This window comes from Schistocerca americana, chromosome X (assembly GCF_021461395.2).
Source record: "Schistocerca americana isolate TAMUIC-IGC-003095 chromosome X, iqSchAmer2.1, whole genome shotgun sequence".
NCBI classification, from domain to species: Eukaryota; Metazoa; Arthropoda; class Insecta; order Orthoptera; family Acrididae; genus Schistocerca; species Schistocerca americana.
Window position 1 is genome coordinate 999,328,646 of NC_060130.1, and position 15,558 is coordinate 999,344,203.

General features: G+C 42.3%; 1 protein-coding gene across 1 annotated transcript in view; it reads right to left on the bottom strand.

Moving 5' to 3' along the window:
• Positions 1-15,558, bottom strand: part of LOC124556440 (homeobox protein SIX6-like) — a gene marked incomplete at its 5' end in the record, with an annotated part of 330,503 nt that overhangs the window by 190,753 nt on the left and 124,192 nt on the right. Inside the window, one exon of the mRNA XM_047130390.1 lies at positions 1,238-1,372. Coding sequence (XP_046986346.1) covers positions 1,238-1,372 — 135 coding nt within the window. The remainder of the gene's footprint in view (positions 1-1,237; positions 1,373-15,558) is intronic.

Sequence of the window (15,558 nt, forward strand, 5' to 3'; positions counted from 1 at the left end):
GATACGATGCTACTGTATTGTTATGTATAGCGAGAATCGTTTCCGCACTGATTCGCATGATATAACTACACCTGATCGATTATCCTCGGCGGGGTCAGGGATTTTCTCTGCCTCGTGATGACTGGGTGTTGTGTGATGTCCTTAGGTTAGTTAGGTTTAAGTAGTTCTAAGTTCTAGGGGACTGATGACCATAGATGTTAAGTCCCATAGTGCTCAGAGCCATCTGAACCATCTGATTATCCTCGGGTAAGAAAAAAGCTGTTGTGGACTATCTTCACTAAGACCTTTCTTACTCAGCACGGACTAAGAAGCTGCGCTGTCAAGTGGTTGCCACATACACCTGGGAAACGATATTTCAGTGATTCGATTGTAATCACAGCGATTCACTACGACACATTCATGTTTTCTGCGGAGAAAAAAAGTTGTCGCAAAGGTAAACGTATAAAACTTGTTCTATTTGTCTTTATAAAAATCCAATCCTAATTTTAAGCTAATAAACACCATTCGTGTTTGTAATTGTGGTAGGTCTGCTCTTTCACGAAGACGACGGCTCGATTTATTTTTCCAGCGTAAATGGGCGCTCTCCTGTTTCAGTCGAAAGAATATCTAAAATGAATGCCCACACTAGCTGCCACCAGATGAGGCCGTCCAGTTGCCCGCCGCACCACTTGAGAACGTAAGGAGCAGTTAATTACAAGTTCACTCCCGGCAGCATCTCCTTCGTGACAATGACATCTTACAAGCATACGTCTGGAGCAACAAAGCAATAAATGTGTGAAAAATCGTATAGGAAACTCACCTGTTAGCTTCAACGTGCAATGAACTGTGATCGTGTCTGTTCTTCTCAGCTGAGTACGTTTCCCTGAACGACAGTATTTTGCTCGAGCAACAATATTTAATGTACACGACGCCATCATTGTCGCCAAAGTCAACGGTGAGGATTTTTCAGTTAGGTGAAATTGCTTGTGGCGTCCGAAAACAACATACGACTGAGTCGAATACACACGCTGAATTAACACAGACTCAGGTAAGAGAAAAAGCTGCCAGAAACCGTATGGGATTTCTGAAGTCATGGTACAGGTGCAAAGGAGAAAGGAACGCCTAGCTACAGGCATTCCGTTACTGTGGCGGGTGTGTACAGAAAGTGAGCCGACTGGTTTCACTGCGGGATGTAAACCGTTAGTGCACAGTTCCCACGGTTTACGTAAACAAAACATTACACCTGCGATTTCCTCACCTCCAACAAGTATCTTCTGCTCCCTCGTGGCTATGTATGCGAAAGGGTTCCGCGGCGTCCTCTATTCGAGTCTGGCAAGATCTGACGGGGGGCGCCGGCTGACTATCGCTCCACGAGGATGTTCGGAGGCAGGGTCTACAGAAACAGACAGACCGCAATTGCAGAAACGCAGCAACGATGTAATATCTCGTTGAGTTCATTAAGGATGGAGTATTCATTTACACTGCTCACCATTAGAACAGCAAAACCAGGAAGAATAGTAAAAAAGAGAAACTTCACTCATTGTGCGTAAACACTATAGCAGGAAGAATACACGAATAAATTTCTAGGTAATTTTGAGGTACGCAGGATGCGAAATTTAGTATACAGAACAGAATCAATGGCCTTAATCCGGCTAGGTATAGAGGGATGACAGATAAAAGTATGTCGTTCGGTGCTGCTTCAGTACTACGCATAGTTCAGCAACGTAGTGGCAGCCGAGTGGAGGCACGCCAGTCTCTCTGAACCCCCCTGCGCCTCACCTCCAAGAGCAAACGTTGTGAGCAGATTAAAGATCTGGAGAACCTGCTGGCCAGGATAACGTTGTGAGCAGATTAAAGATCTGGAGAACGTGCTGGCCAGGATAACAGACCAACATCCTCCATATCGAGATAGGTCAGGACAGCAGGGGCAACATGCGGTTTTGCGTTATCTTGTTGAAATATAATGCCACGGAGACCTCGAAGACAGGAGACAGCCACCGGCACTAACACGGCAAAAATGAAATAAGTGTTGTCTCAATTACTGGCAATGTGATCCGGAGGTGGTAGTGTTGTGCACCCTATTCCATCACGCCAGGGACTGGGCCTGTATGACGATGGGAATGTAATCTGACGAAGTTCATCCTTCTCCGAGCCTCTACACACTGATAAATCCATCGTGCTGTTGTAAACAGAGCGAGGATTTGTCTGAAAAGACGATGTAGTGGCACTCTTCTAAGTCCCGTGTTCTCGTTTGGCGCACAATTGTCGGCGCGCCTGTCTCCGCAGCCGTGTCGACGGAAACCGCAACACCGGTCTCCGTGCTGACAGTCCGCGGTGCTCAGCCGAAAATTCCGTGTACAATCTGACAGGGATTCCATCGGACCGACATCTTTGTTCAATTTTCACGATTTCAGCTGCTTCTCAACACAACTGATCTTAAAACCTACTCTGGTATCACAAAAGTTATGGGATAGCGATATGCACATATATAGATGGCGATATTATCGAGTACACAAGGTATAAAAGGAGCTGTCATTCCTACTCGAGAGACTTATTTGAAAGAGTTCCCGACGTGATTATGGCCGCATGACGGGAGCTAACAGACTTTGAAAGCGGAATGGTAGTTGGAGCTAGACGCATGGGATATTCAGTTCCGTAAATCGTTTGGGAATTCAATATTCCGAGATCCACTGTGCTGAGAATATCAAATTTCGGGAATAACCTCTCACCACGGACAACGCAGTAGCCGACGGCCTTCACTTAACGACCGAGAGCAGTGGCGTTCGCATAGAGTTGGCAGCGCTAACATACAAGCAACACTGAGTGAAATAACCGCAGAAATCAAAGTGGGACGTGCGACGAACGTATCCGTTAGGACAGTGAGGGGGGGGGGGGGGGGGGGATTTGGCTGTGATGGGCCATAGCAGCAGACGACCGACGTGAGTGGCTTTGCCAACAGCACAGCATCGCCTGCAGCGCCTCTCCTGGGCTCCTGACCATATCGGTTAGACCCTAGACGACTGGAAAATCGTGGCCTGATCAGATGAGTCCAGTTCAGTAGAGCTAATGGTAGGTTTCGAGTGTGGGGTAAACTCCACGAAGCCGTGTGGACTCAAGTTGTCGAGAGGGAACTGTGCAGCTGGTGGTGGCGCCATAATGGTGTGGCCTTTCCTTGCATTGAACACTGGCTGGAAATGGTTGTGTTCGGCTACTTGGGGACCATCTGCAGCAATTCATGGACCTCATGTTTCGAAACAACAACGGAATTTTTAAGGATGACAGTGGGCCACAATTGTTTGCGATTGATTTGACGAACATTCTGGACAATTCGATCGAGTGATTTGGTTACCCAGATGCTTGACATGAATAGCATCAAATATCGAGAGGTCAATTCGTGCACAAAATCCCGCACCGCCAACACTTTCGAAATTATGGACGGCTATAGAATCAGCATGGCTCAAGATTTCCATGCAACGTCGAGTTGCTGCGCTACGTACGTGTCCCATGACTCTTGTCATCTCATTTATCTATGCATTAAGCTTGGGCAGTACTTCTGGATCTGAAATGGAGTCCCAATTGCGAATATGAACAAGGGAATGACGACAAAGTAAATCCGTGCTGGACCTGGCTTTCTCACTTGACACTAGCGGTTGCCTTAACCGCTCTCACTATTCTTGCACGACCCGTGGCCAGACGCAGACTTCCATACGCAGTCGTTCCTGAGTCACAACCTGTACTTGTACACATAGTGTTGTTTCCCGAACAAGCATGTTTGTCAGGAGTAGCATTACAGCATTCCTATTAACAACACAGAAACTGCAGTATCGGACTTTTAGATCTTGCTCTCGGGCTGAACATTTGCTTCGTCGAGTGTCACTCTTATTATATTCTGGCGAAGGTAATGAGATTGACTCTCTTCGGAACGTCGCGCAGTTTCGGCCAACTCGTGCAGCTGGTAACCCGGTAACTTTATGTTAGTCTTTATGTTAGTTTATGTTCCTTAGTGTAAGTCAGCAAGTGGCATATTTATAAGCAGTGTCCAGACCTACAGCTAAGTGATATTAATTTTTATTTCTTTCTTTTTCACTGCAGATCTGTTTCGGCTAAACTGCCATTATCGAGTAACCTGAGGTACAATGTAGATGACATTATTTTCGTTATATATATTTATGTTACAGTGGAACACTGAGCACGGATTGCTACTTGAGTATGTATTGTCTATACGGACTGACATTCATATAACATCGTTAACAAGTGAATTTTAACTGTCGTTCTCTATTTGTCAGTTTAAGGTAGTTATTAATCTGTAATAACAGTAATTTGACAGTTTTGGAGCTACGATGTTATATGTTTACAAAGTATAAGCACTGTTATATAGATGACACATACATTACTTGGTTGTGCGTGCATCTAATGTTGCTGTAGGTCTGTAGTATTCTATTTTTATAGCGATCGTAAGCCCTGTTAATTTATAGGTATTTATTGCGTAGGGGTTTCTTATTTGACCTGTATGCTTTTGTTAACTTCTATTTTTGATAAGTTTTCGTAAATTATGACATTCTCTTACGTACTGTATTGGCGCTCTGACATGTGTTTCCACAGTATGTGTACGAGCAACGATGTTAAGATTTTACTTTAGTGTGCATTATCTTTGTCTGTGCACTGCACTTAGAATTATTCGTTTTCTTTTTCGAATATTTCAATAAAAATTATTAAATAGTATTGGTGTTTAAGATCCGTCTGTTCGTTAAATGTGTCTCGTGGTTGGTTTCTTATGTATACATAAATTTCAAATTTCTCGAGAATGGCCTTAGTAACACATTTCGGAATCTGATGAAGTACCTGCAATGCTTGTTCAGATGTATCTGTGTATAAAGAAAATAATGTCACTCACAGTCCACCGCAGGTCATTCGATAATGGCAGTTTAGCCGAAACAAATCTGCAGTGAAAGTATAAGAAAAATTGATATCACACAGCAGCGAGTCTGGACGCTCCTTATAAAAACTTTGTATTAGTTTAACTCGAGGGGAAAGATAAAGAGATAATATTCCTGAGTGTGTTTCAAAAGTTTGACATTTTCCACAAACGTTTCCATTGGTCGCGACGGCATCTTCGCCTCACACTAGCCGACGCGGCTGTAGCAGATGGAGTGTCAAACGTCGTTCGCTTATACCACCTCGAGCGCGTAAGGGAGACGGCCTGTCACCTGATACCGGGGCCAGCACATGCTGCTGCATCTGATTCCATAACCCGTCCGGCCAGTAGGCGTCACCTGAACCCCAGCTCCCAACCCTCAGTCGTCCTTTCGTTTTAGGACGTTCAGGCAGTGTCTCCCGCATTACTCCTGGCTTTACTTTTTTTAAATCCCATATATTGCACCATACAAGTAAAGTACTATTTTCATCTCTCACACTGTTTAATTTCTCTATTCGTAAATATTTCTCCATCTCCAATTCACATTTGCGTTTTGTAAACTTATGTTAGGACTTTCTTTTTCTTTTCTGTAACACGAAAAGGCTGAAATTCTGCATGGAACCGGTATCTTGTATAAGTTACGGTAATTGAACGGTAGATACCTCTCGCGAACAAAGTACTGAACATTTTACTACTCACTCATAAGTTGATGAATCCAGTTTATTAGAAATTAAGGAGAGCATAAGGAACTTGAAAATCCATTAAGCTCTTCTAAGTGATACTACAGATATTTAGAAGCTCAACAAATTACGTTTTATAAACAGCCCCCACAAAATTATCCGTGGGACCTAGAAATACAAGCAATTCCCACATAATGGAAAATAAGTTGTTTTTTGTACAAAAAGGAAGACATAACAGTTTTTGAACTATAGAGTAACTGCGTTGTTGATATAACATATAAAATGTCTGCAAATATGCTTTTAGCGAGGATAAGCTCCTATATTGAAGATACCCCGGACGATGCTCAATGTAGGTTTAGACCAACTATTGACAATACGTAAGTTGTAATTATATGGATAGAAAACAAATGTGAATTAATCAACATATACAAGCTATTTTCATAGATTAAAAAAATTTTTTGACGGTATTTACAGTGAATATTTACAGGAATATATTAGAAAACATGGTATCTCCAACAAAAGAAATTTTATAAAATGGTGCAGTTTAATCTCAAACTACAAAATAAAATTTGTGACCAAAATCTTTGAAGATTTCGAGGTCAAAACGTGAGTCAAACCAGGGTGTTCATTATCTCCAGTTTTATTTGATACTATAATTAATGCAATAATTGATAAATTGAAATTATTAGAAAATGGAGCGCAGTTGAAAAACAAGACTAATATCTTGGTGCACGCTGACAACATTGCTTTATTAGCTTACAATGAAAATTAATTAAAAGATCTCACACCACAATTAAAATTTTAAACAAGACACGAGACTTTTTACGAATAAAAATAAAACAATGTAATTCATCATAATTCGCCATCCACCAAATTAAATACACAACTTTTGCAAAGACCAATGAATTTAGTGATCTTGGCACCAAGCTGGCTTCTAACAGTTCCACGAAACCTGTTATCGAATTACGAGTTCAAGAGGCTAACAGATTTTACTATGGCCTTAGTACAGTTCGCAAAAACAAGCTACTTTCCGGGAAATCTAAATTGCATGTATGCAAATCATTACTCGTACAAATTTTTAACATACGGATATGAAACATGGAGTTTGACAAGAGAAGGATTTGGCGCTGTAAGAGACAACTGCCATAAAGTTTAAAGAATATCGCTTCTTTGTGAGTTTCGTCATTTGTACAATGTACCAGGTAAGGTGACAAAAATTGACATGTCAATAGACCATCACCAAACAGGACCATAAAAAAGTGAAGGAACAGCTTCCCACTGGAAGCCGACTTCTTGGGGCAGCCATGTGAAAGATACTTGTTAATTTTCAAAGTGACTGAAAAAAATTAAAGCGGAATACAAACTGGAGAAATATTTGTGAGAAGCACTCAAAGTTGCTAGATATTGTTCATTTGTTCATCTTGCAGCGAGGAGCCTTCATAACTTGGAAAGATAAATAATAATAATAGTGACTGTACAGTGAATGCCAGCTTCTAAACAATAGTTCAATCAAGGGAACAGTGTCTTGTTGTGGCTGTCTTTCTACGTGAGTAATTAAAACTATCATTCATGAACAGTAACTATAGATAGCATAAATATGTTGAAGGCAGAGCAATAAACCTCTCCTTGAATGAAGGTGGAGCTAAACCGATGGGCAAACCGATGAGCACAGTGGGTTATGAATATTTCCATTGGAGGTAATACGTCAGGCCTAAAAATCGAGGACACCTGAAAATGGGACGTCCTGGATTAAACACACACGTTCCGTTACGTTTCTTTGACATTTCCGTATGTTGTAGCTACAAACGATACACATCATGTTACCGTAGTGTAACTGCGTAGCAATAAATAGAATTAATACGAAAGCAAATACCCGTCTCCTCTCTGCAACATTCTTAAAGATTTAGTAATACGACTGAAGGAAAGCACCCATATCTTGTAACTTATCGAAATATTTATAGCACTAATTCGAATACATCACTGTTTTCCTGCGTTTCACGACCAATCATGAATTGCATTAAGTCATGTTCCTAATCGGACATAAAAAAAATTACTGAAAGATCGCATTCTTCGAGATGGATAGAGTTCTTTTTAAAAAATCTCAGTCGCGCTTGACTGTTTTGATTTTAAGGCCTGTATAAAATTCCAGTGTACCATAAACAAACAAAGGAAAAAGCTCCAATATAAAATGGCTAAAGTCTTATTCCGTTACGCAAAGTTAAATTAGCTTCCAATAGAAAGCATTTAAAAAGAAATACAGTAAGGATCACTGAATGGATTACTGAATGGGTGCGTTTCACGACCAATCATGAATTGCATTAAGTCATGTTCCTAATCGATCATGAAAAAAGTACTGAAAGATCGCATTCTTCGAGATGGACAGAGTTTTTTCAAAAAATGTCAGTCTCGCTTGACAGTTTTACTGTTCAGGCCTGTATAAAATTCCAATGTACCATAAACAAACAAAGGAAAAAGCTCCAAAATAAAATGGCTAAAGTCTTATTCCGCAACGAAAAGTTAAATTAGCTTACAATAAAAAGCATTTAAAAGGAAATACAATAACGATCACTGAATGGATTACGTATAAACTGACACATAATGAACACAAGTGGCTCTTAGTGCTGAAATCAAAGGATCAGGCTTTATTGGAGTGACGTAGTTGATTGGTTCGTACCTTTTCCGTTTTTTCGCTTAGGCTGAATTCCAGCAGCGAGTTGGTAACAGATATCTGTTCCGCGGTCGGTTTGAGAGTCTGCGTTTCGCTGACAGACGGTACTATGGATTTTCTTGGTGCGGCCCCACGAGCGCTGTGTACAAGCGCCACTCTCTCGCACGGACCCCTCTGTCAACTTTCCTTATTGGATTGCTGCCTCACGAACAATTGGATTACCTCTAATCAACCAGAAAATTAACTTCAATAACTTCGCTTTTGTATGCGTCAGGGTAAGAGAAAGAACTGCCAAAAAACTCATTTGTGGTGTTTTCTCTATGGATTGGGTGTCCGCTGGGAGCTGAACGGAGGGTAAGGTTGAAATTCCGATGACGGTTTTCGGAGTGAGATAAAACCGCCATAGGGATTAACCAACCAAATACCTTCGTTAGCGGTTAATTATCGCACATGTCAGAACACTGTAGTGCAGCCATATCGTGATTCTTTTCCCCTTGACTTCCACTGGCAAAGTGCGTCAACACTTTTCAGAATATGGAGCAATTCCTTCTTTTTGAATTCCACAAAGTACGAACTTTGTAAGACGTTCCTCTTGAGCACGAAGGAACATTTCCGTCACAAGATTTTTCCTACTTTTCCTGAGCCCTATAGTATGATGTGTTTTGCTAACTAACTTGAGGTTATTTTCTTTGAGAGAGTGCACTATCAGCGTCCGTGTTTGCTTGAAGAATGAATATATTTTGAGGAGTCCGCCTAGATGAAACACAATTTCTTGTTTCCCCATCTATACAGAAATATCTTTCGGTGTTGATACACAGTCATCTGCGGGTTTCCTGTCATTATATTTAACAACGTAGAAACACAACCTCCAACAACAAAATTGTGGATGACAAACTAGGTTAAAGTATCAGTGGTACTGCAGAAGACAGACAGCAACAGGGAGAAACAAAATGTGCTGTTAAGTGTAATATAGGGAACCCCACTGATTACAGCGTAACATTACAGTAGTACGTATGAGTAAAGGGAGAAAAATTATAAAATATATTTCGCTCAAGACGGACTACTCGAAACATTACTTATCGATTTGCTGCTGTTTACAGGAAATAATGTTAGACGGTTTAAGAAAATGATCAGGACAATGACCGTAGGAAACAATTTCTCGTTGTTTTACATCTACATCTACACCCATACTCCGCAAGCCACCTGACGGTGTGTGGTGGAGGGTACCTTGAGTACCTCTATCGGTTCTCCCTTCTATTCCAGTCTCGTATTGTTCGTGGAAAGAAGGATTGTCGGTTTGCCTCTGTGTGGGCTCTAATCTCTCTGATTTTATCCTCATGGTCTCTTCGCGAGATATACGTAGGAGGGAGCAATATACTGCTTGACTCCTCGGTGAAGGTATGTTCTCGAAACTTCAACAAAAGCCCGTACCGAGCTACTGAGCGTCTCTCCTGCAGAGTCTTCCACTGGAGTTTACGTATCATCTCCGTAACGCTTTCGCGATTACTAAATGATCCTGTAACGAAGCGCGCTGCTCTCCGTTGGATCTTCTCTATCTCTTCTGTCAACCTTATCTGGTACGTATCCCACACTGCTGAGCAGTATTCAAGCAGTGGGCGAACAAGCGTACTGTAACCTACTTCCTTTGTTTTCGGATTGCATTTCCTTAGGATTCTTCCAATGAATCTCAGTCTGGCATCTGCTTTACCGACTATCAACTTTATATGATCATTCCATCTTAAATCGCTCCTAATGCGTACTCCCAGATAATTTATGGAATTAACTGCTTCCAGTTGCTGACCTGCTATATTGTAGCCAAATGATATGGGATCTTTCTTTCTATGTGTTCGCAGCACATTGCACTTAAAGAAACAATCGCTGTAGGGAGCTGATTTCTGAGCAAAATATATAAGTAACTGCATTCGCAATTAGCAGTAGTGAACAGAATCGTGTGAATGAATACAATTAAACACTGTCTTCTGTAGTTCACGTGATGTGAGGCTGAACAGTGTTAAGTCTCTCTTTTAAACATTAACTGACTTAAATGAGACCTGCCAATAATAAAATACGGCAAGGTGCTGTACGAGAGAAAACATTTCATCCTCAGTTTTGTGACATTCTCTGTTGGATGAAGACCTCCACTAAACGTTTTTGTCTAGTTAGGTCTTAAGCTTAGGTGACGGAAAATATGTATACATACTAAACTGTAATGGTTTCGACATTTGACCGCATGTCCTGTACAAACATTTTTCACAAGATACCAAGTGAGTTAGAAGCGGAACGGATGACATATTCTCAAGAGTTAATGTTAAAGGAACTGGAAACCTTATGTTCCTTTAATACGTAGATGCCAAGTAAAAACTAAGGTACGAGAAGTCCACACGTAATTGTCTAGAAAGGGGAGAAGAAAGGGGAGATGCTTTTCTTTCATGAAGTATTACACATAATGAGAGATACTTAACCTCACGCAGTCGAAATTCTGAATCGAGGACACACTATGGCTGGAGGATTGTCGAATCCCTCTATGAGTGGATATGCTGTGTTAGTAAGGGATCTGTCTCTGGTAGGCAGGGACAGGAAGACGCAACGTCCGCTGCTTGATGAAGCCTGGCTAAGAGGCTTAGGGAAAATGAATGTTGTCAATCCCTTGTAACAACAGCTCGGTTGATGAATCATTCCGGCTACAAAATCAGTTGCCATTCTAGCGACAGCTTTGTTACAGGCTTAGAGGCATGCGTAGTAGTACGCAATAGGTGGTGCTTATACGCTAACCCGCCGCCGGCAGTCTTGACAGGGGAAGCCGCTCTAACGAATGCTAGTTAAAAACTATCTTTCGAGTAGTGGTGTCCCTCCACCTTTTAGGTCGTACAAGAATGCCGAATGGAAACCCCAGTCTTCTTCATACCGCTTCTGCTCTTTAAGCCTTGGACAACACATACCTCCTATCTAAACTATTCAAAAACTTCTTGCGTCACCTTCATCGCTGCGGACGTGTGTGGCCTTAGGTTCAAGAGTAACAGGGGACGACAATAAAACAAAAAAACAACTTTAATACTTAATACAAACAAAATAATAATAAAATAAAGGCATTCTGCTCGAAAGTGTACATGACTAAAATATAAATCTGTTGTTAGGTAACAGCGGTGCGCATTATAATTAGCTTGGATCCTCCTTGACGTGCGAATAAGGTGGTCGAGGCTGTCCAAGCTTGTCCTGTCTTCGACGACGGCCCTTTTGAAGTCTTCCAGTGATCGAGGAGGGTTCCCTGTGACGACGCGTTATAAGCTTCAACTGACTCGAAGCATGCTCAATCGGGATCATGTCGGCAGATCTTACAGGCCATTCTATTCAGTAGATATGTACCTATTGGGCGATGGTGCTCACGAGGTGGGCGCGGTGTGCTCGTGCTTTATCGTCTTCAAAAGTGAACCCATCGCCGAAATGTTGACTGTAGCGATGGACAGGATAAAGGATTCTGGCCCGATACTGCAACATATCCTCGATAACGGTGAGAGGGAAATTACTTTGTGTAATACTACTACTTCCTCCCTTTCCTGTTCCAGTCGCGAATGGTTCACGGGAAGAACGATTGCTGATAAGGCTCCGTGTGACCTCGAATCTCTCTAATTTTATCTTCATGGTGGTTTCGCAAAATATGCATAGACGAAAGCAATATATTCGTTCATTCTTCTGGGAAAGTTCACTCTCGGAAAGTAAACATTAAACCACACTGTGATCCAGAACGCCTCTCTTGTAGCATATCCAATTGACGTTGGGATAGCATCTCCGTGACGCTTTAGCGCTTACTAAATGAACATGGACGAAACACACTGCTCTTCTTTGGATCATCCTGCCCGGTACCCATCCTAGACTGATGAGAAAATTTCAAGTACTGGTCGAATTAGGGTTTTGTAAGCTATTTCGTTTGTGGACGGACAACATTTCCTGTCGATTATTCCAACGAATCTCAGGCTGGTATCTGCTTTATCTGCTATTTGCTTGAAGTGGTCGTTCCACTTTAAATCGCTCCGTGTGCATATCGCTAGGTATTTTATGGATGTGACTACCGTCAGTAATTGTTCCGCAGTCGTGTAATCACACCGTAATGAGTCCTTCTGCATATTTATGCGGAATACGTTGTATTTGTTTAGGTTGAAGGTCAGTTTCCATTCTCTGCAATAAGAAAAAAATTGGAAATTTGTGGTAAGTTCCTATGGGACCAAACTGCTCAGGTCATCGGTCCTTAGGCTTACACACTACTTAATCTAACTTAAACTAACTTAGGCTAAGGACAACACACACACCCGTGCCCGAGGGAGGACTCGAACCTCCGGCAGGGCGAGCTGCGCGAACTATGGCAAGGCGCTCTGGACAGCGCGGCTCTGCAACACGAGCAGATCCTCTGCAGTCTTCTTGCATTTCGCTGTATACAGCAGCACCATCCGCGAAAAAGTCTCATGGAACTTTCGTCGTTATCCACTTGCTCATTTCTATATATTGCCAAAAGTAATGGTGCTGTGGCCCGCCCCTGTATGATCGAAGTTACTTTAATGTATGAAGATTTCTGTTAGCTGAGAATGATATGCTGTGTTCTGTATGCTAGAGAGTCTTCATTACAATGACACAGCTGATCCGATATTCGGTATGCTCGTACATTGTCTATCAGGCAGCATGGCGTCCTTCAGTCAAGGAACACGGCATCAGCGTGTGCTCCGGTATCTCTTGCTTTCTGGTTCTCTTAAACGAACAGACCGAGTTGAGTTTCGAGCGATCGCTATTTCGGTACCTATGTTGATTCCTATAAAGGAGATTTTTTCGGTCTACAGAAAATACAGGATGTTTCAAAAAGAATGACCTTATTTCAAAACTCCATATTTATTGCTAAAACATACTTCAAACATGGCATACATTGCAAAATACTCACAAAATCCCAAATTTTTAGCTGTGCTGTTACAAATGCTATATGTATCCACCAGCAGCAGCACTAACAACATCTAGACGATAGCTAAATTCGTCATTAACACTAGACAAGGTATCTGTTTTTACAGAAGTTATGGTGGCTGTTATTCTGTTCTTCACTTCCTCTACGTCACGAGGAAAAAGGGAAATGGATACACTTTCCTTCACATATATCGACAAGAAAAGATCGCCTGGGGTGATGTCTGGAGGCCACGAGTGGAGGACAGTGTCTGGGAGTCCTGTGCTCCCTACCCAGAGTTGAGGCATAGTCACGTAAGTTGTTGTGCCAGTGTGGTGGAGCCCCATCCTGATGGAAAATGAAGTCATCGGAGTGCTCCTAAAGTTGTGCGAAAAGCAAATTCAGCAGCATTTGAAGATAGCTCGTTTCAGTCACTGTGTTTTTCTCAAAAATGAAGGGGCCGTGCACTTTTTCCCGAGAAATAGCAAACAAAACGTTCTCATTTCGTGAGTCTCCTTCGTGCTCAGTAATGATATGAGGGATCTGGAGTCCGCATATGCGCACGTTATATCTGTTTACTTTACAACTAACAGTGACTGTTGCCACAGCACTGAAAATTAACCGTGGTAAAAAATGTGCCGTCTGCCATGTCCTCTAGCGGGGCACTGCTGAAGTCAAGCCGTTTCCTTTTATCACCATCCCGGAGAGCTTGTCCTTACTGTAGCCTGTGTGATTTATAGATCAAACGACGCCTTAAGACTCGCCAGACAGTCGTGTGAGGCATTGCCAGCTCTCTGCTTGCGAGGCGAGTATACTTTCGACAACTCCCTAGAACGTAATACCGAGTTCATTCCACCACGTCACCAGAAGTGCGAGCAAGCAGCCTGTCTCCTCAAGTTGGCGATTCCAACGACGAATGTTTTTGGATGTAGGCGGCTCAATATCAAAACGCCGACGAAAAGCAGCTGGACTGAAATTATTGACTCACTCCTTCCAAACTGCACCACACAATACCCCTTCTGTTGACCGAACACCATCTTACTCCTAATCGACTGTAACCTAAGAAGACACATTGACTGACATCTAGCTACGATTTTCTAAAATTTTAGACAACACCTAGTCAAAAAATACACATTTCATTGGCGGCACGTCCCATGTTCCGTAATTATTACAGTCCAAAATTAGGCCATTCTCATCTTTGAAATACCATGTATTGTAATAGCGACCCTTCTTGAAAACGGGAATGACACGTGTTTTATTCCAATCATTAAGAGTTCTGCACCCCTCCTGCGACTTATGGTACACTGCAGCTAGAAAAGAAGCAAGTTATTTTGCACAGTCTATGTAGAATCGTGTTGGTATCCCGTCATCTCCAGTGGCATTTTCTCTGTTGAACGATTTCAGTTGCTTGTCTATGCCCTGGTTACCTATTTAGATATCTTCCATTTTTACGTTCGTGTGACGATTTAGCGGAGGACTTGCAGTGCATTCTTCCTCAGTGAAACAGTTTTGGAACATTTAGCATTTCGGCCTTCTCTATGCCATCCTCCGTTTCGATGCCGTTATGTCCACAGAGCGTCTGGACAGATGCCTTTGATCCTTTTACTGATTTAACGTAACACCAAAACTTCGATAGACAGAACTGTACTTTCGAATTCATTGACAGCTTCACCCATAGCACTCCCTACACTAATTTTGGATTCACTCACCCTTTGTTTGTCTGTGAGGCTTAGGCTAAGTTGAAGTGAGGCAGATTGACAAATGCATTCATACCTGGCCTCTTCCGCACTTCTCAGCGATGACCATCACGCGTCAGACAAAACCTATACTCGTCGGTGAAGCAAACCCGATGACATTGATCGAGATTCCAGTCCAAGTGTTCCCTTGACCACATCTCTCACGGTGCTGTGGTATTTGCACCGTTATTAGTAATGCCAAATATATCGTACGGAGGTGGCTGGGTACTGTCTCGGTCGTCGCAGCCTCCCCAGTTGCCACCAAAAAAGAAGTTTGCGGCTTTATTGCATTCTCCTTGGGATACTTACCAGCCGCAGTTTGTAGGTATTGGTCATCAGGTGCTGTTTTTGACGCCATGCGACCACTACGTTGTAGCTCTGTGAAGTTTTGTGTCCTGCGATAGGTGCTGAATGAATGACGTTGCTGTGATGTACGCCAGTTAGTGGCTACCTTCCCGTGTTGGCAACCTTCTTGTCGTCAAGTCAAACGCGTGCTTCGTCCAACTGACCTTTCAAGGCAGATCGTCGCTCCAAATAATGTACTTTAGATTCCACAGTGAATATATGGTTTATTGTCATTTTCACAACCCTCGGGTAGTACATTTTCAGGGCGATGAAGTTCATTGGGTAAAGAGGTGAATCCGAGGCGAGGTGGTAGGCGT